Source organism: Odocoileus virginianus, chromosome 9, assembly GCF_023699985.2.
Source record: "Odocoileus virginianus isolate 20LAN1187 ecotype Illinois chromosome 9, Ovbor_1.2, whole genome shotgun sequence".
NCBI classification, from domain to species: domain Eukaryota; kingdom Metazoa; phylum Chordata; class Mammalia; order Artiodactyla; family Cervidae; genus Odocoileus; species Odocoileus virginianus.
The window spans coordinates 57,048,335-57,069,998 of NC_069682.1; the positions used below are offsets into that span (position 1 = coordinate 57,048,335).

Sequence of the window (21,664 nt, forward strand, 5' to 3'; positions counted from 1 at the left end):
CTAGAGCCATGGATCCCTTGCCTGCCTGTCTGCCCGCCACCTGCTAGCTGGGCCAGGCCTGTGGTTTCCTCTGCGTTCTCTCAGCCGTGCTGGCCCCCACCCAGGCTGAGCCTCGGCCACACAGCGTGATGATGAGGAATGAGTCACCGCCATAGTGGAGGGGTAAGGAAATGAGGTCCAGCCAGCACCGAGATCCAGGGCCGGGATCCAGCGGGGGAAACCAAGGCCAAAATGGGCAGGCTGCTCAGCAGGGACAGGAGAAGCTGGGGCTAGAACGCAGGACCCCAACTCCCAGCACAGGCCTCATTTCCCCCTCTATGAAACCAAGGACAAAGGACAAAGGTTCAGAGGACAACCTCGGCACCACTGTCCTCTGCCACCCCACGGGCCATTGTGACAAGCGAGAGGTGGGGCAGGGGGGCTCAGTCACCATATTTCACAGGTGAGGAAACAGGTTCAGAGAGGGAAACTGATCTGCCTGAGGCCACACAGCAAATGAACGTGTCCTGGGAAGGAAGTCCACCCAGAACCATGGAACAGGGCTGATCACTGCCTCTTCTGTCCCTATTCCCAGGGAGCACACCTTACAAAGCTCTTTTTGATTCATCAGGTGCCTCGTTTGGGTTTCCCCTGGTCCCTGGAGGTAAAGGATATGGACTCGACAATATGGAAACAATGGGGGTTCAGAGAGATTTTGCTCCCCCAGGGCCACAGAGCACATCCAGGAGAAAGCTAGGGTGGCAGTCCTTGGTGTGGGATTGAATCTCTGCCTGTCTGAGGCTGGGATCCATCCCTGTGACCTTCACTAGTGCTCCCATCCCCAGCAGCCTCGGAGCTGCCCTGATGGAGGGAGTGGAGCCAGAGCCAGGCCCAAAGCTCGGGGCTGGGGCTGGGGTTCTGCAAGTCCCGGGTGGCAGACCCTGCCCCTTGCTTGGCGTGCCCTGCCCACCCCAGTGCCTGTGCTGTGGGCTCCCCCTGCACAGTGCCCATCACGATGCTGATGCTGTAACCTTCTCTGCAAGCAGCCCTGTTGCCCCATGGGGCCAGGGCCACCAGCTGCTCCTGCACACCATCGTAGGCAAACCCCTCCCCCTACCATGGGCTCTGAAGGGTTAACACCCTCAACAGGACAGCTCCCCCCGACTGGTCCCAGCTCTCTGGTCCCAGAGAGCAGAGCGGAGAACAGCATTCTCCAAGACTATTTCCTGCCTCTGGGCCTTGGCCAGGCCTACAGTGACCACCCCCATGGGTCTGAGGCCACATCTGGTTTGGATTACTCCAGGGCTAGTGACGCTGCCTTTTCCTGTCGGCATCCAGTGGCCTTGAATTCCACCAGCCACCTTGGACCCAGCAAGGCAGCTGTGGGAAAAGATTCAGCCAGTGACAGGGCTGCCCCGAGGGTGTGAATCGGCTAGGGCTGTCCTAAGGGATGTGCCCACCTGGACCAAGCATCCGTTCATGCAGCTGCCCACACACCTGTTCCTTCCTTCACTCTAATGGGTGTTATTTACTGAGCACCAGGCACCGTACCAAGCGATTCCCATGTGTGCACTCATTTCATCCCACCCTGTGAGTGTGTATTTCAGCAGTTCAGGGATGAGGAAACCAAGGCACAAGGAGCTGATGGACAAGTGCACGGGTTCCCAGCCAGTACACAGTAGGCTGAGGTTGCAAAGCAGGTGGCCTGACCTCAGACACATCCTATCACTTCACCGCTATTTCTTTTTTTTTTTTCCATTTATTTTTATTAGTTGGAGGCTAATTACTTTACAATATTGTAGTGGTTTTTGCCGGGCATTGACATGAATTTCACTGCTATTTCTTGAGACCCTTTTCTGGGCCTGGCCTTAAGCCAGAGCCTAGAGATGAATTAGTCATGGCCTCGGTCTTTGGGGAGTTCACAGTCTCTGGAACCCCTGGGGCAGGAGGTTGGGGATTGTAGTGAAGCTAGAAGGGCATGGAAGAAGACACTTGCTTCTATGCTCTCCTCTCCAGTGGGAGTGACAGCCAAGCAGAGAGCGAACAAGGAGCAGACCTTTTCCAGATAGAGTGAGGCGGGTTGTTCCAGGCAGCTCCAAAGACTTGGAACTGAGAACAAGCTAGTCTTGAAATATCCCAGGGGACTTTTGCAGACAAAGAAGCAAGAAATAAGTCTGGAGAATTTGGCAGGAGCCTCAAATGCCAGGCTGAACCCCAGCCATAGGGAGCCATGGAAGGGTTTCAAATGAAAGAGGGACATGATCAGATCTGTGATTTCGAAGGATCGCTGCCGTCCGGGACATCACTGAGTGGGAGAGAGAGACCGGAGGCAGGGAGAGGCCAGAGGGAGGCTGGGGCATGACTGCTTGAGGGGCTGTAAGGACTGTGGGGATAGGAAGAGGGCGCTGCAGACCCAATACACCGTCAGGGAGACCGGCTGATGACAGAGAGACTGGGTGCAGGTCAGGCAGAATGGGGTTCACATGGACCTTGCACCCTCCCTGAGCCTCAGTTTCCTGTCTGTAAAATGGGATAATAGTACCTGCCTCCCAGGGTCAAAGCAAAAGTGACCTGAGATGTACAGATCAAGCACCTGGCCAGGCTGCTGAGTTTACATGTGCTCCACAACTCTCTCCAGTCCCTACTCTGTTCCAGACACTATTCCAGGTGTAGAGGACAAGCAACTGATAGACAAAAACTCCTAGCCTCATGGAACTTCCTTCCTGGGAGACAGACACTGGATGGCCATAATGAACTTGGAACGTGTTGGCGGGGTGGATGGGGGACGTGGTGGTCAGGGAGTGAGTCCTGTGGGTATTCGTGGGAGACTGGTCCAGGAAGAAGGATGAGCAAGTGCAAACAAAGCCTGTTTGGAGTGAGGGTGGGAGAGAGTGCAGGAGGAGCCAAAGCCAGATCATACAGGCCTTTGAGAACTTGGCCTCTGGCTCTGACCGGGAGCCCCTGGAGGATTCTCTGAGATTTAATCCATGGCAAGTGGAATTATCCATTTATCCCCTCAGCACACCTTTATTGAGGGCCTCTTACATGCCAGTCAGTGGGTTAGAGAAGTGGAGAGAGTGGATAAGGCAGACCCAACCCCTGCCCCCAGAGGCTTATGACCCTAAGGCAGAGATGCAAGAAAAAGTGAATACACACAGAGATGCATAATTCCACATTGCAACAGGTGCCAGGCGGAGGAGACACATGGGATGCAGAGATGGAAAAAAAAAATCTAGAGACACCCAGTCAAATCAAGGCGTGAGGGGAGGCTTCTCCCAGGAGGTGATATTCAACTTGGACTTTGGATGCTAAGAAGTCAGCCATGGGGAGTGAGATTTACAGGCAGAGGGAACAGCGAGTGCAAAGGCTTAGAGGAGTCTGCCTTAACTCACTTGGGAGAATCAGCCTCTTCTTGGTCTCCCAGAGAGATCAGGGCACCCTGAGGACTGCGGTCTGGAGGAGGCAGCCTTTTCAGAGGTCAAAGCCAGGGTTCTGGCTGACTGTGGGACTAAATGAGCCTCTGGTCTGTTTTTAGCCTGGAACCACTTCCTTTAGCCCCACCAGCTACCTCCCTGAGTCACCACCCAGTTACCAGCAGGGCGGGAACAGGGGATTAGGCACCTCAGGGTCTGGACCTTTGCCAATGAAAGGGGCGGAGAGGACTGGGCTGAGGGTAACAAGGCCCTCCAGCGGGGCGCTTTCATGTTCCAGTACCATGTTATATTAGTTTCAGGTGTCCAGTTTCATTCATGTTGACTGAATTGTACATATATTGTGCAAGATGAGATTTTCCCATATGCCAGTCCTTGAAAATTGAAATCTTGCTCCATTTAACAGATGAAGAAACTAGTACTCAGAGAGGTGAATCTACTTGTTCAAGGTCACACAGCAAGGAAATGAAGACGCCAGGAATTGAATCCAAAACTTCATCTCATAACAATCTCTCCTCTCCCTACACCCCCCCCACCTCCACAGTAGCTAGAGCCTCCCCTGGGGGGTAAACCAGGTTAAGAAGACAAGCCCTCAGGACCACGTACTTATTTTGCTTAAATACATGCATTGCTGTTTCCATGGGCCAGATCCTGTTCAAAGCACTTTGCGAATATTAATTCATGTAATTTTAGCAACAATCCCATGGATGTAGGCACTGTTAGTATATCCACATTTTTCAGATGAGGGAAACCCAGAGAGGGGAAGCAACTTGCTCAAGATCATACAGCTGGGAAGGGACAACTGGGACCTGAAGCCAGACATCTGGGTTCCAGAGCCCTTGCTCTTAGCTGCCCTACCTACTGCCTCTGGCAGCCTGGCCTCTTAGGAGTGATGGGAGGGGATGTTTTGGCCGAGGCTTGGATTCCTGGGTTTGTACACTCCCAGTAGGCAGACATGCCAGGCTAGCCGACACAGCCTCCCCCATCCTCCTCATCAGTGTGGTGGCCCCAGAGGGCCCACGCTCTAAGGGAGAGGGTCTTCCCACCCTGGCCCAGGCGCAGTCTGGGGTGTGGGAAGGAGCCTGGAACTCGGGCAGTGGAATGCTGTAAACCAGGGAAGGAAGCGGGTGGGCGGAGAGGCGCGGGGGAGATAAGACGTGGAGGGTGGAGAAGCAGCTGAGGAAGGCCCAGCCCTGAGGGTGGGGGCAGCCTCCCTGGAGGCAGAGAGAGCAGAGACCAAAGGACCAGCAGGTGAAGAACTTCCTGACAGCCCTTCAGAGCTGCCAAACTTGGGTGGGACGAGGCCAGCTCTGAAGGCACCCCACGTGATACGCACTGCCTGGTGTGGAGGGGATTCAGAAACGGGGTGGGAGACGCCCTTTCAGCTCTGATAGTCCAAGAATCTGAGTCACCGGGATTAAAGACTCTGGAATATTCTGAAGTACCACTGGTTCTACCGTTTTAGATTTGATTTAGCCTGACTCTACAAGGCCACTCAGCACCCTTTTGCACTCTGACCTGCTGAGGAGAAGGAGTGGAGGTTGGGAACCCCTCCTGGAGACAGACCAGCCTCCAGTGTGGAGCATCAGAAGGAGGGGCTCCTGTCCCCCTAAGACCTATGCAGTCAAGGCAGCAGAGGGGTACTCCTGCTCTGCTGTGTGGCCTTGGGCACATCACTTACCTTCTCTGGCCTTGGCCTCTCCATCTGTGCCGAGGTGCTTTCTCTGGGTCGGCCCAGCTTAGGCATTCCAAGTCTCTGCTGAGCACGGTCCTTCCCGTCAGGTGGGGGTGGCCAGGCAGGAGCCGGAGGGTGTCTGTTGGTCACGGAAAGTATGTGAGGGCAGGACGCCCAGTGGGTGGGGTCCCCGGGCTGGGCAGCAGGCAGGCAGAGGGCAATGTGAGACCATGTTGTCTGGTCTTCCTGGTCCAGTGCCGCTGGGAGGGGATCCCTTCCAGTCTGTCCCCCAGGTCAGCCCCACCCTGGGATCTGGGTTCAAAGAGTCAGGCTGTGCCTTCCTGACTGAAACCCCCTCACCAGGCAAAAGGAATGAAATCAGGGCCCAGAGAGATGGGCGCCGGTCCAGGCTCACACAGCAAGTCCAAGGCAGGCTCTGAGCCCAGGGTCCTGCTTAGGCACTGGGGCTGAGAGGCCCATCTTCACTTCTGGACTCTCCGAGGGGACCTGAGAGGGACATGGAGGGGGCTTGCCCAGCTCTGGGTGTGGCTGACCCCTTTGCCCGTTCCCCTACCACAAATCGGGGACAAGGGGTGCAGTTTCTTCTCCGCAAGCCCCCACCCCAGTTAGATGCTAAACCTCCTCCAGGGGCGGGCGGAGCAAGATGCCGAGGCTTGGGCTCTCCTCCCATTGGGCCGGCCTCCCCATCCTCCTACTAGCTCCAGGACACAGGCTGGGAAGGGACTGGGGTCACCAGGTCTCCACAGGAATGCACCACAGGGAACAGCGCCCAGCAGCGGCCTCTTTCTCTGATCCAGCTGAGAAAGGACCCCCGCCCCCTGAATCTGTCCCTGTTTGTCTCTGAGCATCTCAGTCTCTCCTCTCTCTCACACACACACCCTGAGTCGTACTGACCCACACAAGCACAGCCTGCTGTGTGAAGCTCTCCACGTCGTGCCCTGCACTGGTGGGGCTCCATCCTGTCCCCTTTCAGCCACAAGGCTGCCCGAGTGGGACAGCACGTCCCCCCGCTGCTCCACGGGTTCCAGGCTGGGGCCCGGCACACCCAGTGGGGAGGGTCCGCATACTGGCCAGGCATTTTTCCACCCCCTTCTGGCCGCACTGAGCCCCCCACTCTGCAGGTCCCCCCTCCGCCCCAGCTCTGGAGTCTGTGGGAACCAGACAGCTGAGGCCGTCCAGCCGGGCTCGCTTCCTCCCAGGCCTCAGGGGACTGGCCGAGGGAGGAGGGAGCTGCCGAGGCTGAAGCCAGCGTGGCCGCCTGCCCGAGAGGGGGGTTTCTGGAGGGAACTGGGCTGCCTGCCTGATGAAGGGGTCTCCAGCCTCCTGGGTATCATCTTGTGGGACCCAAGAGCCTCCCTCAAAAATCCTTGGCTCCTGTCTTCTCTCCCTACACCCATGATCCAGACCAGGGACTGACGTCCGGGAAGAAAGCCATCCGCTTCAGCAAGCCTGGTGTTGGAGGGTGTGGGAACAGTGAGGTTTCAGGTCCCTAAGTCTGTTCCTCTGATGGGGGCCACAAATATAGCCACTTCTCCTGCTTCCACCCAAGGGGGCAGGTGAAGAAGGTCAAAAGTCAGGGCTCAGTCTCTTCTGAGCTGTACCCTGGATAGATACCCTCTCCCACCAAGAGGGAAATGTTTTCTTAAAGAGACACCAGGAGACTTCAGAGAGCTGTTGGCTCAGGGAGGTCTCCCAGTCACGTGGGAAATCCAGACAAGGGAAGAGTGCCTGCCTTTTGAGCCTTGGGTTCCCTGTCTGTGTTAGGAGTGAGGGGTGGCTTTTTAGCCCTGGCACACCAGGCTTCAAAAAATGCCCCCCTCCGTCTGAGGGGGTCACCCTGTGTGCCAGCCTGCAGCCTCACTCAAACTGCAGGTAGCATTGGGCAGGGGCGGGTAGAGCCACACAGACCTGGTTTTGATTTCTTCTCTGCCACTCATTTGCCATTTGGAGCCAGAGCTAGTGAGCCCCGAATTCTTTGAGCCTCAGTTTCCACCACTGTAAAATGGGGATAACATTCTGTACCACACAGATATATATATATATGGGAAGATATACATGAGCCCAGGACAGGATAAATACCACAAATGGTCACAGGTATTGTGGCTGCTCATCATGAGGGAGCCGAGTCAGACTTTGGGGCTGGAGGATCAACCCCTCAGTGCTGCCCAGCCCCAACCCTGCTGGGCGTCTCTCCTGATTGCATCCCTCCTCTCTCTCTCTCCAAATCCCTGCTCCCCCTTCCTCTGCCTTCCTGGGAAACCCCCTGAGAAAGCCCCCAGCAGTAGACAGCCTCATGTGGGGCATTTCTATCCGGGGTCCCCTGCCCCTGCCATTTGACCCCACAGCCACACCCACTCCACTTGAAACCAGGTGTCCTGGTATTCAGCTGCCAACCATCCAGCAGACTGACCCTCATCATCACACTGGTTTTATTGGCCCTGAGAGCCACAGAGTGAATCCCCAGGGGGCCCTGCTTCCCCTCACCCCCAAGTCTGTCCAGAGGCCCTAGGGCTGGCTGAGTGTTCACCGCTGCAGTCTTGGCTTCCTGTCCCAGCTGTCGTGGGCTTGCCAGGCCCGCGTCCTTTGAGAGCTCCCCAGATCCCAGAGTCAGGCTCAACCTGGAGGGCGTAGTTGGCAGGGGCTATGCAGGGACGGCCTGAGGCCGGCTGGCCTTCACTCAAAGAAGAACATTCCTGGCGTCCGGTACAGGCAGGAGGTCAGCCCCAATGGGTAGCTGGAGCTTCCCTGGACAGGGAAGCTGCCTGCAACCCAGGGTTCCTTGGGGTCAGCTGGCAGGGGCAGCGGGGCCCGGAGGGAGGCTGGCGGGGTGGGTGGTGCAGGGGAAGGGGCTGCTGAGGCCAAGAGGTGCTCGAGTCCTGGGTCAGTCCCCATGCAGAAATTCAGCGCCTGCAGCCGGCACTGGTAGCTGCTCCCGATGGTGGCCTCAGGGGTCAAGATGGGTGCAGGGGCCTTGCTAAACCCCTCAGCCTCAGAGAAGCTGGTGGGAAAGCCAAATGCAGGGCACGAGGAAGACGAGGTGGCCACAGGGAGCTCCCCGGGGCCTGCAGCCTTGGGCGTGGGCATCTCCTTGGCCTCTGAGGGTGTCTGAGGCCTGGTATCGGTGGTGACCGGGCATATGCTGGCTGGCAAGGCCCCCACCAGACCCCCATAGCTTAGGCCCTTGGGTTCCAGTGGCTCCGGCGGGAACGGGCACTGTCTGCTAGCTGCGACGTCGGGGGCTCCTGGATCCTGGCTGCTGGCTCGGAGGGGTCCACGGCGCGCTTTGGCGGGGCCCTTGGCGCCCTCAGCACCGGCCCGTCGGGTGAAGCGCCGGCGGCGGCGCAGGAAGCTGCCATGCTCGAACATGTCATGGCAGTCGGGGTCCAGCGTCCAGTAGCTGCCCTTGCCCGGCTTGCGGTCATCGCGGGGCACCTTGACAAAGCACTCGTTGAGCGACAGGTTGTGGCGGATACTGTTCTGCCATCCCGGCCGGTTGTGGCGGTAGAAGGCGAAGCGGCCCATGATGTAGCGGTAGATGCCGCTGAGTGTGGCCCGCTGCCCCGGAGAGTTCTGGATGGCCATGGCGATCAGGGCGATGTAGCTGTAAGGAGGCTTGGTTGGCTCGGCCGCAGGGGCCAGGGGCCCGGGTGGGGGCGGCTGCTGCATGCTGGCCAGGCTGGCCGGGCTGCCGGAACCGCAGAGGCCAGGCACAATGTCCAGGGCTGGTGTCCGGCACAGCCTGCCCAGGCTGGTTAAAAGGCCCACTGGCCCAGCCTCCCAGCCTGGAAAGGCAAAAAGGGGTGGGCCCGCCAGGCTGCCCTCCCTTCCTCCCTCGCCCCCCTTCCCCTAGGCCCAAGAGGGGCGGGCAGGAGAGGCCAGGATTGGGAAGCTGTGAGCAGCTGCCCAGGGTGAGGAGACACGGGAGGGAAGGGCCTGAGACCCTCAGCCCACGTGTGCTGGCTGGTGGCGGTGGCTGAGGACAGACGGGATGTGAAACTGGGCGAGACAGTGACAGAAACAAAAAGAGATCAAGGCAGAGATACAGAGAGAGAATGAAGAAAGACAGGACAGAGACAAAGAGAGGTGGGGACATAACGAGAGGGCGACAGGAACACACAGAGGAGACAGGCAGAGACAAGAGACAGCAATTAGGCAGAAAAAGGGGAGACACAGAGCCGGCCCCATGCACGTGCGCACGTGCACAGAGTACAGAAAAAGAATCAGTGAACGACAGAAAGAAAGAAATCCACAAAGACAGGGAGACACACACACACACACACACACACACACTCTCTCTCTCTCTCTCTCTCTCTCTCTCTCTCTCTCTCTCACGAGAGAGGAGAGGTAGAATCTGTGAGCTCAAGCTCAGGGAGCTTTGTGAGAAGAGCCTCAGGGACCTCTTGAATCCCCACCTCTGGTTTCCTTTCTCCTCTCCTCCTCCTCCCAGGCCCCTGATTCTCTTTCTCCTCCCCGCAGCGCAGAGCACTCGGGGTCACACTGTTCCCTGCCCTCCTAGCACTGGGGTCTGCAAGAGGTGGGGCACCTAGGGAGCTTATGAGAGCCAGCCCAAACCCGGCTTGCTGGGCGCTGGCGCCCTCTAGTGACTAGTATGGGGAGGACAGACCTCAGGCCAGAGACATCCCCCTTCCAAGAGGCTCTCAACCAATTCTCTGGCTGAGCCTCAGTTTCCCAACTCTAAAATGGAGCTGCTGACTCTGCAGTTGTCCGGCTGTGGTAAAGCTTACACGGAATCCAGTGCCCTTTTAGAGCCTGGCACTGAGTAAGGGTTTGGGCATGACGAGGACTGTCACCTTGAGCTGAGTTTCTCCGATAGCCGCAGCCTTAGGCTTGGGGGTACAGCAAAGCCCAGGACAGTCAAGGCTTCTGAAAGATAAAGCAACCGCCACCGTGCTCTCCCAGCTCCAAGCAACCAAGTCAGCCGGCACTTCCTGTGAGCCACTGGCATGCCAGGCCAGCTCCCCTCCCCTCTCGACAGCTACTTCTCAGACCAGCTCTGCTCCAGAGGCCCTGAGAGGTTCTTCTGAGTAGATGAGGAACCTGAGGCTCAGAGAAGTTAAGTGACTTGCCTGAGGTGGCACAGCTAGTGAGAGACCAAAGCTGTGATTTCAACTCAGAAGAATGGAACTCCTTAATACACTCCTTCTGTGAGGAGCAGGGGTTAGAGGACAGTTACCAAGCCACCACTGGAAAACAGGTTTGTGACCCGTAAGAGAATAGGGACCATGGTTTGCTCTATCCCCAGTGTCCAGCATTTGCCTGAAACAGAGTAGGTGCTCAATAAACATTTGTTAAATCAATTTTAAAAATAGTGATTTGACTGACTTCTATCCTTTGTGGAGTCATACAGTTTCTCCTCTGTAAAAGTGGCTTATTTATGTATCACTGAAAGATTTATTACATTGCCATCTGAAAGAGAACTCCTATAAATAGTCAGAAATCAGAAGAGGTAAAAGGTCTGATATCTGGAGTAGAAAACAGTGACTTTACTGACAAGGCAGGGTCACTGCCTTCATGGTGGAGGGGGTTCCCTCCAATTCTCACAGACTCCCTATAACTCACATTTTGCAAAAAATTGGTGGGGCTTGGGGATGGGATGGACTCCTGGCTCCCACTCAGGTTCCTATCCTAGGCCTGCCTCAGTTTCTCCAAAGACAGTATCTACAGGTGGTGGTTCAGCTGTTAGCATTCAAAGCCCCAGGTTCAGGTCAAATCCTCTGTTTTGGGAGCCCAGACCCCCAATACTTCTCACCCCCTCCAAAGAAGAGAGATTGTGGCAGGTGGAAGGAGGGTCTGGAAACTCAAACCCCTCAGAAGTGGGACAGTTCTGTTACTGGTTGGGCTTCAGTCTAAACTATGCCGAGGGTCTAATTATTAGTAAACTCAGCCACCCCCCCCCACCTTTTTTTTTTCTGGCCAGGCTGTGGGGCTTGCAGGATCTTAGTTCCCTGACAAGGGATCCCTCCAACCTGGGCCCCCAGCAGTGGAAGTGCAGAGTCCTAACCACTGGAGCACCAGGGAACTCCCAGTAAACTCAGCTTTAAGCAAATTTTATAACGGATCAACTGCAGTTAGAGTCTGCTTTAGGTAAACCAGTGTAAGCATGTTCAACTCTTAACAAAAAGATGAAGCCTTGTTTCTATCCTAATTGTTATTTCTGGAGCCTCAAGGTTGAATTTGATTTTCAAACCTGATGCCTCAGGTCCAGCTGTCTATCTCTGCACCTGGTTCTCAGGCTCCAGCTTGGTGGCTGAGTGGTTGAAGGCCATGACTGGCTTCCACTGTCCCAACCTATCTTAAATCTCCTGGCTCAGTTGGGGCAGGACTAGGGTGGGATCTATACCCTGTGGGGAGTTGCTTTAGTGGGTATGGTAGGAGGAAGAAGCCGCTTAGGGCTGAATCAGCTGTGTCAGCAGGTGAGTGATGCTGTCGGGGATGCTACGCCGGGAACCTGCCACCTGGGCATCTGGCCGTGGATCTTCGAGTGCAGGAGGAGCTCCCTGGCGAAGACTGGCTCCACCTGCAGGGTGGGAGTGAGGTGGAGGAATGAGCCAACCCCTTCCTTACCCACCCACTTTGTTGGGTGGGGAGTGATAACCCATCTCCACATGGATTTTCACACAGGAGGACTTCCAGGTCAGAGGTCATATGGCAGGTCAGGGGCAGAGCTAGGACTGGAGGGAGCAGTGAGAGGCTATTTAGAGGGGGTGGGTAGGGGGTGGTTCTCCGCTGGAGTGGAAAGTGACTCACATGGGCCATAATGAGCCGCTCCTCGGGCTGGTCTGGGGGCCCCGGGTACTCCTCGCCAAAGCACAGCCGGATCTGGTACTCGGGCTCCGGGCGACCATCCTGAAGATGGGCTCGCAGTTCTACGGGCACCAAGATGGTGGGTCTGGGGTGGGGGATCCCATCTGATGCCCACCTTGTGCTCATATCCCCTGACCATGTCCTGTAAATCCATGTCCCCCGTGTGCCCAGGCCCACTCCCACATCCCTATGCCCGTCTCATGTTTCACTTCTAATTCTCAGGCCCTGTGCCTCATGCCCTGGGCTATCATGCCCACTGCCACTCACCTATGCCTATCTTCTGCCCAGCGCCCCAATGCCCACCTTATGCTTAATGCCCTAAGACAACATGTGCCCAAGTCCTAGGCTTCTGTCCCACACCCAGCGCCCCAAGCCTGCCACCTGCCTACACCTACAGCTCCTACAGGCCCATGTCCATACTCGTCCCCACTTTCGGGGCTTCTGTGTCACGTCCTTTGTTTCCAGGCCCATCCCAGGCCCAGAATTCTCAAACCCAGGGCCCCGAGGTCGCGCTCTTACCCGCGAGGAAGCGGCGCGTGTCGAGCAGCTGACAGGTGCGCTCGCGCTCCAGCTTGTTGGGCTGCGCGCGGTGCGGGGCAAGCGGGCCGCGCCAGTACACGCGGCCCTGGCACAGGCGCTTGGCGAAGACGCCCTCGGGCGCCACCCACAGCAGCACGCCGCGCTCCAGGTGGGGCAGCAGGCGCCGCAGCACGTGGGCGCCGGCCGGCGGCTCCGGGAAACGAACTTGCGCCACCCTCGGCGGCGGCCCCAGCAGTCGCTCGGCGGCCGCGGCGGCCGCGCGCGGGCTCAGGCGGCAGCCCTCGGCCGCCAGCGCTGTGGCTTCGCGCACCAGCTCCGCGCGGTAGAACAGTCGCACGTGCAGCCAGCAATCTGCGGGAAAGGGAGCGGCCGCGCCCGGCGTTGGCGGCGCCGGCTCCCGCTCCATCCACTCAACCGGGCAGGGGACCCAGCGGTCCTCCTGGCCCCCACCTCAGGAATTTTTGACACTCTCCCTAAGTGATAATAATTCTAGCAGTAGTGGTGGTGCTAGTATATAATAGCAGCTTCCAGTATAACTACTTTCAACGGATACATACTTCTAACTACCAGGATGGAACTGGTAGTTGAGCTTCAAAATCAGAGTTTGGAGCCATCAGTATAATGGGGGCGTGACACTGCTGCCCTCCTAGGTCCAGTTTCTGGAATTCTAGGAGCTTCTTCACAGCAAGGATTTTAGTGCTGGAAGAAATAATAATAATAGCAACAACAACAGAACAGCAGCCTCCAGTTAGCAGTATGCTCAGTGGTTAGGGCTGTGGGCTCTGTAACCAGGCCCTTGGATTCTAATCTCTCACTGCCACTTAGGAACTGTGGCCTCTTAGTAACTTTCCCAAGGTTACTGTGTGGCCTTGGGCAGGGTTCTTAATCTCTGTGTCTGGCTTCTGCATCTGTAAAATGCCAGGAATGGCACTATCTATCTCACAGGGCTGTGGGGAGACTTAGAAGGAAGCCTGGCATAAGCTAAGCCCTCAACAAATGCTCGCTCTTGTTATCTGGAGTCTGCATGGGTGCTTCGGGTGGGAGACAGAGGCTATTTGGCCTCAAACCTGGGCCCTTCCCTGTTCTGCACAGTGGTCAGAGGAGAGGGCCTTCCAGTTCCTTACCAGGGTTGCTGAAATTCTCAGAGGGCAAAGGGCCCCAGGGGTGAGCGGGATTCTGTGCCTGGTAGCCTGGGGAAGGAGAGGAAGCAATAAGGCATCGTCTCACCCTGGGTGCCTTTACCCCTACACCAAGGTCACAGAAGAGGCCAGGGAGGGGGCAGGGTTGGGTGAGGAGACCCAGTCCTTACTGTGGTCAGCCAAAGGGCTTGCAAGCAGGGAGTCCTGCTGGGCTAGCCTGGAGGGCTGCTCCTTGTCTTTATCCTCTGTGACTAATCCGGATACATCCTGAGCATTGGGAGGAAGGGTGGTGAGGGTAGGAGATGAGACCTGTGGGCCACAGGAATTCCCAGACAGTCTGCACTGGGGCAGATGGAGGTCTGGGCAGAACAGAGGGCAGCTGGGGTTAATAGAGACTTTGAGGTTTCAGAGCTCAAGACTTTTTCCCCCACAGAGGTAAAGAGAGAGTTGATGGGGTTTTTGGAGATGATGGGGTCAGAGATGAAATTCATTGTGGTAGGGAGAGAAGTGCTAGGAGTGGATGAGGAGGTGGAGTGACAGAGATGGGGGGACAGAGTGATGGATGGAATGGGTGCAGGGGACAGTGGAATGAACCAGGCTAATAGGGTGATGGGGACGGAGCAATGGACCGTAGATGAAGGAGGAGACGTGTCGGGGTGGAGTAAGAGTGATACAGACAATGATGGAGACAGAGATGATGGGAGATGATAGAGAGCTAGAGGTGATGAAGGTGAAGGGAATACAATGATGGAACTGGATTTGGTGGCATGGGTGGAGACACACCGATAGACCCAGTGATAACAGGGGAGAGGGGATGAAATGGGAGAAAATAGGACTGATGCACATGAGGGATGGAGGTGAAGGTGATGGAGACAATGGGACAGAGATAGATGGTGGAGTTAAGGAGAATAGAATGAAGGAGCTAAAAGTGATGGCAGAGATGGAGTAGAGGTAGGAAGTAGAGCTGATAGAGGGATGAGGACAATGATGGCCAAGACCTGATGGAGAGGGTGAGATGATGCACTGGAGAATGTAGAGGGGGCGGTATGGGTGTGAGGTGACTGGGTTGGCAAGGCTGCAGGGTCTAGAAGGACATGCTGACCTGCTCTTCTGTCCTGTAGGCTGGCTCTGTCACTCCTCCAGGGGGCTTCTGCTGGCTCTGAAGAATGCCCTCCTCTTTACTGGGGGCACAAGCCCTGGTAACTGGATGGAGCAAGTAATAGTCTGTGGTTTCCTGGGCCCCAAGGTGAATCCCTTCAACCTTGTCTGAGATGATCCCAGCTCACTGAATGATCTCAGGCAAGGCCCACCTCTCTCTGGGCCTGTTTCCACTTTTTGGAATGGGGAGATAAACTGTAAGTATCCTTCTATGTTTACCAGCCCATGATTTTAAGCTCAGTAAGTTCATTCTTTCCCATTTTACAGATGGGCAAGGTGGAGTCCTTATTGCCTAGAGAGCCATTCTAAGCTTCTACCTCCAGCAGGCAGTATGGTACCTGGGTCGTGGGCACCATCAGACAGGAGCCGGTAGACCTTGTAGGGGTTGGAGATGTCCAGCTGGCTGCGCTCACGTACTTCACAGAAGTCAGCACTCTTGTTGAGGGCACAGCGAAGCCGTGTCTTCCAGGTAGAGGGATCCTCCTTGTCAATGCCCTCTAGGTGCTTGCCCTTGTATATGGCCCAGGCCTGGGGATAAGCAGGGGAATTGGGGAGGAATGACCTGGGAGACAGGGCTGGTGCCATGCAAAGGGATGAGGACTGCCTGGGCTCCCACCCTTCTCTCTCTTTCTCTGCCCCTAGGCTCCTCTGTTCCTCCCTCCGTCCGTCAAACACTTATTTCTTGAGCTCCTGCTCCTTGAGCAAGCTCAAGTTCTAGACTGAACGGGAAGCAAGACAGACACCCCTGTTCTCAAGGAATGCAAGTCTAATGGGAGAAGGCAGCTGCAAACAGCTGAAAAGAAATAATTATATTCCAAATTATGGATTGTGAGAAATAAAAAAATAAATAATACAATGGGACAGAAAATGATGGCAGTGACCTGCTACCTGCTGCTGCTGCTGCTAAGTCACTTCAGTCGTGTCTGACTCTGTGTGACCCCACAGACGGCAGCCCACCAGGTTCCCCCGTCCCTGGGATTCTCCAGCAAGAACACTGGAGTGGGGTGCCATTTCCGTTTCCAACGCATGAAAGTGAAAAGTGAAAGTGAAGTTGCTCAGTCGTGTCGGACTCTTAGCGACCCCATGGCCTATAGCCTACCGGGCTCCTCTGTCCATGGCATTTTCCAGGCAAGAAGACTGGAGAGGGGTGCCATTGCCTTCTCCGGACCTGCTACCTGGAGAGCCATAAATGATATCCGCACCTACTGCACCATACAAAGGGGACTCCAGATGACCAAAAAAACCAAAAGTAAGGTGAAACCATAAACCTAATAGGAGATAATGTAGGAAGAAATCTTCTAGGGGGCAGATAATGTTTCTTAAACAAAATTTTGAGGGCATGAACCATAAGGCAAAAAATTTGCGAAGTCTAAAATCAGCAAGGGGCTAAGATCTAGAACATATGGGAACTCCTGTAAATCAAGAAGAAACAGAGAACAATCCTGAAAGAAAAAAAAAATCTTATCAAAGGACAACAATGGGTAGTTTACCGAAGAGGAAACCAGAAGCCCACGAGCATAGGGGAAGATGTTGTGACTCATTAGTGCCACAGAAGTACAGATAAAAGTATGAGATATCATCTGTAAGCTTACAAAATTTAGCCAGTTGGCTAAGCCAGGAGTTGGTTGGGATGTGGACATGGTTAGTGGAATGGGGGCAGTTTCTGGAGGGTACTCAGGCATGCCTAGTCCAGTTAAGTATAAGCATACCCTGAGACCAGAAATTTCAGTTCCCAAGGAATTCTCACAAAAGCTCACGAGGGGACCAGATTCACTGCAGAACTATTTGTGATCTGGAAAGCAAATTTGTGTCCATCCCTGGGAAAGTAGATGTGTGTGTGTGTGTGTGTGTGTGTGTGTGTGTGTGTGTATGTGTGTAATAGATACCCACTATAGAGTCTGTACAGCATCTAGAAACAAATTAGATGGACAGAGAACAAGAATAGATCTTCAGAGCATGACCTTGAGTGAAATAAAAGTAAGATACAGAATGAGACCTACAACACAAGATGATGTACATAAGAACACACAAAACAGCAAGGCCCACTTTGCAAGAACACATATAAACCGAAGATGCTCATTAAACACGTTAGAATGACTGTTATGGTTGTTGTCTGCTGTTCAGTGGTTCAGTCGTGTCTGACTCTCGCGACCCCATGCGCTGCAGCCCGCCAGGCTCCTCTGTCTATGAGACTGCCCAGGCAAGCATATTGGAGTGGGTCGCCATTTCCTTCTCCGGAGGATCTTCCTGACTCAGGGATCGAACCTCTGTCTCCTAGTTCGCACTTGGGAAGCCCGACTGTTATGGTAGAGGGACTAAATAAATAAAATATATGAGGGACTGCTTTAGAGAGGGTTATCAGAAAAGGCCTCTTGGAGGAAGTGGCATTTGGGCTGAAGCCTTATTGAAAAGAAGGAAGGAGTCTGACAAAGAGCTGGGGGAAGGCTGTTCTAGGTAGAAAGGACAGTGAGGGCAAAGGTCATGGGGGTGGGATAGATTTCAAGGAAGGCCAGCGTGGAGCAGAGTAGTCAAAGGGGAAGACAAGAGATGTCTTGCTCGAATTGATCACATTCAGGAATCAGTGGTGGACAGGGGTGGGGGAGCGATTTAACTGATAAATCGCACTCAGTCATGGCTCTTGGAGATCCCAGGCTTGGTGGGACACCAGACAAAAGCCGCATTTCCCATGTTGGTGTCTCTTGCCAGTGGTGAGACCTTTAAGGCTTGATTTTGCTGTCTGTAAACTGTGCTAATAATACCTAACCTCACGTGGTTGTGGCAGGTGTAAGGTGAGTGGTCTGTGTAAGATGCTTAGCACAGCACCTAGCAAACAGTCCATGTTTGTTTCCTGCAGAACTTGTTCATTATATTCATGATGCTTTAACTCAAACGTAACCGGGGCTCAAGGCTCAGGCTGCTATCACCAAGCTGAGAGAGGGATCTTTGGGAACACTGCTGTGCCCCCCAAGCACATAGAGTGGCGTGTAGCACACAAGAGATGCTCAGTAAATATTTGTGGGGTGAACTGAATTTGGCCTTAAAGGATGAGTAGAAAATTGCCAGGTGAAGTGATATTCCTGGCGGGGTGACAGCTTGAGCAAAAGCGTGGCATGAAGCACGCAGGGGATAGTGAGCAGCCTGGTAGGACGAGCTGATATGTGTATGTGAGGGTATGTATATAGTTGACTCTCATTACTCGTGGCAGTTGTGTTCCATAAAATTTACAGAAACACTAAGTAAGGGCACATGGAACTATCACTCCTAAAGGACATACAAGGCTAGGTCCTTGTCAGCCTCTGGTACATCAACTGGTCAATACATCCTGTTTATCAACTGGTCAATACATAATCTTGTTTTATGTGTGTTTCTGTTGAAGGATGCCTTATTGAATATAAACTGTTGATTCATTAACAGTGAACTTATGGCCAACAACACTATAACTCACATCTCAAAGGAACTTACCTTATACAGGTATTTTCTCCGAAAGGCACATCACAGCCTTCCTGTGCTCAGGAGTCCTAACAAAGCTTCAGCACTGTGTGGGCTTGGGGGCCATTTTAAATAGTGAAATCACCAACAGAAAGCACAAAAAGTATTAAAAATGTGGCTCTAAAGATTGTCTGTGAAAGGACACCTGTGAAAGGACAGTAGAAGAGCTGAAACTAGGGTTGTCACCTTCTTCAGCCTCCGCTGGAAATGTGCATATTGGTGACCCAGTTTTGTTTTTTTGTTTTTTTCCATTCTGTGAATGACTGCAAAAGTGCCTTGAATATCAATTGGGGGATTATACATAATTTCAGCAAGTAAGAGAATTTGTCAATATGCAATCTGTGAAGAATGAGGATCTACTGCATGTGTTGGGGGAAAGGGAAAGAGGGATTAAGGAAGAAGACAGACTGAAGCTGGATTATGAAGGCCAAGCTTTATCCTGTGGGCTTTGAGGTACCGGGAGGGCATGAAGCCAGGGGGCCACATGTGTGTGTCACTAGTGGGTTGAAGGATGGGTCAAAGCATCCCCAAAGAGGGACAGGGAGGGCCAGTCCACAGAATCTCCCACTTCTGAACAGCACATAGCCTTAAGGTACAGGCCAGGTAACCACGTGTTCAACACTTAATGAGTTCCTTCTGTGGGCTAGGCAGTATGCTCGGGGTCACCACCCATGGGCAGCTGGAGGAGGCAGAGTCATACAAGGCACTTATAATTCATAGGGAAAGTTGTTCAATGGAGGAAGCAGAAGGAATCAGGGCTGACTTGGAGAAGCACTGAGAGCTACCTCAATGCTTTAAACAAATGAATGCATCAGGGGAAGCTTGTCTTCAGTAGGGATGTTTACACTGAGCATGATGGGGAGTTGGCCGGTAAAGGTAGAGAGGGTGTTCCAAGCAGGGGGAACGGAATGTACAAAGGTCTCCCAGTGAGAGACACAGGAACCATTTGGAAACTGAAAGAACTATCTGGCTGGGTCTGAAGTTGGGGAGGGAGTGGGGAGAGATGGACAGAGGCCAGAGAGGAGCAGTTCATGCAGGGCTTTGTGGTCCTGGTAAGGAGCTGGGACTTAATTACAGGAGCAACAGGGAGTCATGGAAGGAATCTGAGGCGGGGAGTGCAGAGGCAAGATTTACATTTAGAGTGATCCCTCTGGAGGACAGAAAGGAGAGCCAAGGGACGGGAAAGCAGGGCACTCAGTTGTCCTGGTGAGAGATGGTGGGAATGGATCCAAGTAGGTGGCTGAAAAAGCAGTTCTGCAGGAAGAGCCAAACACCTTGGTAATGGGTTAGAACGAGATTGGAAGAGAGGGGAGCAGCCAGGGTTCAGGTGCCTGGCTCTGTGGTCTGGGTGGCGGGTGAGGCCATCTCCCATTTTGAAAAACAATTTTGCAGCAGGGAGCTGACAAGTGTGATACTGAGGAGGTGCTGAATTGGAGAGGTCTGGGAGTGCTAGACTAGCAGGCTTGGGGCTTGGAGGGGAGGGTGGGAAACACTGAGGAGGTGCTGAATTGGAGAGGTCTGGGAGTGCTAGGCTTAGGGCTTGGAGGGCAGGGTGGGAAACACTGAGGCTGTGAAAGGGGAGAGTGGGACGGGACGGGAGCAGGGAGGCCCGGGAGGGAATGCTGAGAGCACCAAAAGAGGAGAGGGGATGGAGGCTGAGAAGCAGGGGCCCAGAAGGCAGGAGGAAAACAGGTCAGGGTTGGAGTGGAGTGGGTGCACAGAGATTCTGGAAACCAAGTGAGACTATTTCAAGGAGGAGGAGGGACAACTAGATGTAGACCCACTGAGGTGGGGCAAGGGGTGTCTAAGAAGATGATAGCAATGGCATTCTTAGAGACATCAGCAGGAGGAAGAGAAGCCAGATTGTGGGGAGAGGAGGAGCTGAGGGGCTATGAGTGAGGGAGTTGATGACCAGAAGGTCCTTTCTAGGTGCTTTATACCCTGTGAAAGTAGAGGGGAGGTCAGAGAAGCAGGAGCTGGAGGCAGCTGAGGTGTTTGGGACGGTGGCAGTGGTCTGGGATGTGGCTGGTTGCTTATTGCTCATGGAAGAGATCTGAGTTAAAACCCTGATGGGAAAGAGACAGTCTGGAGGAGGTTAATAGTGACTGAAGAAAGACAGGGCATTCCTGGAGGAGGTCCCTGAGAAGGGCTGGGGTTGGGAAGTACAGAAAATGTCCCCAAGTTGCTGGGGTTAACAGTTTAGGGGTGGGAAGTGGAGGGAATTTCCATCTGTGGCAGTGGTATCTAATTTCCCCATGAAGAGGGAGAAGTCCCCTAGGGGATGAGGATGGTGCAAGTCATTCAGTCCTTGGCTAATTCTCTTTGAAGAGGGTGGGCTTCCCAGGTGGTGCTAGTGGTAAAGAAACCTCTTGTCAATGCAGGAGACATAAGAGACTCCTGCATTGACCCCTGTGTCTGGGAAGACCCCCTGGAGGAGGGCATGATAACCCACTCCAGTATTCTTGCCTGGAGAATCCCATGGACAGAGGAGCCTGGTGGGCTACAGTCCATGGGGTGAGGAAGAGTTGGACACAACTGAAGCAACTTAGCAGGCACCCACGGGAGGGTCTCCCATATGTAGAGAACATTATCATCAACCTAGAGACAGCCGAGGTTAAGGACTGAGCGAGTGGCCCGAGGTGACAGCGCATCAGGTCGCTCCAGGCGCTGGGATCGTGTGCTACAGAGCCCTCCAGGACCCAAATCTGGGACCCTTGTCCCTACTCCCTTACCCTGAAGAGCGCAGCGTCCTGCCGCACCTGGTAACCCTGCTTGGCTGCGTGCTTCCAGGGGATGCGGAAGAGGGTCTTGCCTGCGTCCTCCCAGCGCAGACCCGCATAGCGTCCGCTCTCGATCTGCGCCACCAGCCATTCTCGGAGGCGCAGGGGACCCCCGGCCCCCTCCATGGATCGTCTGCGGTCGGAGACCTTCCCTTCGTCCCTCCGCAAGGGGTCGCCGGCCATAGGGGAACGGAGTGCTCCGGGGACCAGGTCTGGGGCGCGCGGGTGGCCGAACCCCAGAGCGACAGGGGATCGCGCGCGGGGGCCACCTGGACAGCGCGGAGGCGGCGAAAGCGAAAGTCTGGGTAGGAAGTTTCGCTTTCCTTTCTGCTCCCTGGAGGCCCTTTCGCCCCACCCTATGTCGCCTGGCCTGGAGGGCATCAGTCCTCACACAGGGGGCAGCCTAGAACACCGTGGGAAGCCAAGACCCACTGGAGGGTACAGGGTGAAGTAGCCCTGGGTTCTACCCATCCCTGGACCGGGAGAAGGGGGGGCGCGGGGACGGGCACCCAGGGTGTCCCTTGCGCCATCCCTGCACCTGTTTTTCTTTCTTCCCAGCTTCCAGGAAACTTAGTCTCTTTCCAGGACCAGGACTGAAGAGGTGGGAAAAGCATAGTGTCTACCAAA

The 21,664-nt window shown here is 54.7% G+C and overlaps 2 protein-coding genes across 3 annotated transcripts; both read right to left on the reverse strand.

Annotated features, from left to right (window-relative positions):
* Nucleotides 1-7,518: 7,518 nt before the first annotated feature.
* FOXS1 (forkhead box S1) lies at nucleotides 7,519-10,397 on the reverse strand. Its single transcript, XM_020916014.2, has one exon. The coding sequence runs from the start codon at nucleotides 8,770-8,772 to the stop codon at nucleotides 7,780-7,782; it is 993 nt and encodes a 330-aa protein (XP_020771673.2). The 5' UTR covers nucleotides 8,773-10,397; the 3' UTR covers nucleotides 7,519-7,779.
* A 191-nt stretch (nucleotides 10,398-10,588) lies between these two features.
* Nucleotides 10,589-21,320, reverse strand: LOC110152335 (interferon regulatory factor 4-like). Of its 2 annotated transcripts, none has more exons than XM_070472502.1 (8): nucleotides 21,017-21,320; nucleotides 15,107-15,296; nucleotides 14,713-14,813; nucleotides 13,781-13,877; nucleotides 13,596-13,661; nucleotides 12,451-12,822; nucleotides 11,875-11,993; nucleotides 10,589-11,644 (listed from the first exon to the last, which is right to left on the reverse strand). In XM_070472502.1, exons 1-8 carry the CDS (start codon nucleotides 21,218-21,220, stop codon nucleotides 11,534-11,536), a joined length of 1,260 nt encoding a protein of 419 aa, XP_070328603.1. In that variant the 5' UTR covers nucleotides 21,221-21,320; the 3' UTR covers nucleotides 10,589-11,533. The 2 variants fall into 2 exon arrangements, with proteins under 2 accessions (XP_070328603.1, XP_020771672.2); XM_020916013.2 differs by having other exon boundaries at nucleotides 20,990-21,320.
* Between the last annotated feature and the right edge of the window lie 344 nt (nucleotides 21,321-21,664).

Coding starts and splice junctions, on each gene's coding strand:
- FOXS1 (XM_020916014.2), bottom strand. CDS start 8,772: ATGCAGCAGCCGCCCCCACCCGGGCCCCTGGCCCCTGCGGCCGAGCCA.
- LOC110152335 (XM_020916013.2), bottom strand. CDS start 21,220: ATGGCCGGCGACCCCTTGCGGAGGGACGAAGGGAAGGTCTCCGACCGC. Junction 14,814..15,106: donor TGATGGTGCCCACGACCCAG/GTACCATACTGC, acceptor TGCTCCATCCAG/TTACCAGGGCTTGTGCCCCC. Junction 11,645..11,874: donor AGCGGCTCATTATGGCCCAT/GTGAGTCACTTT, acceptor CCCACCCTGCAG/GTGGAGCCAGTCTTCGCCAG.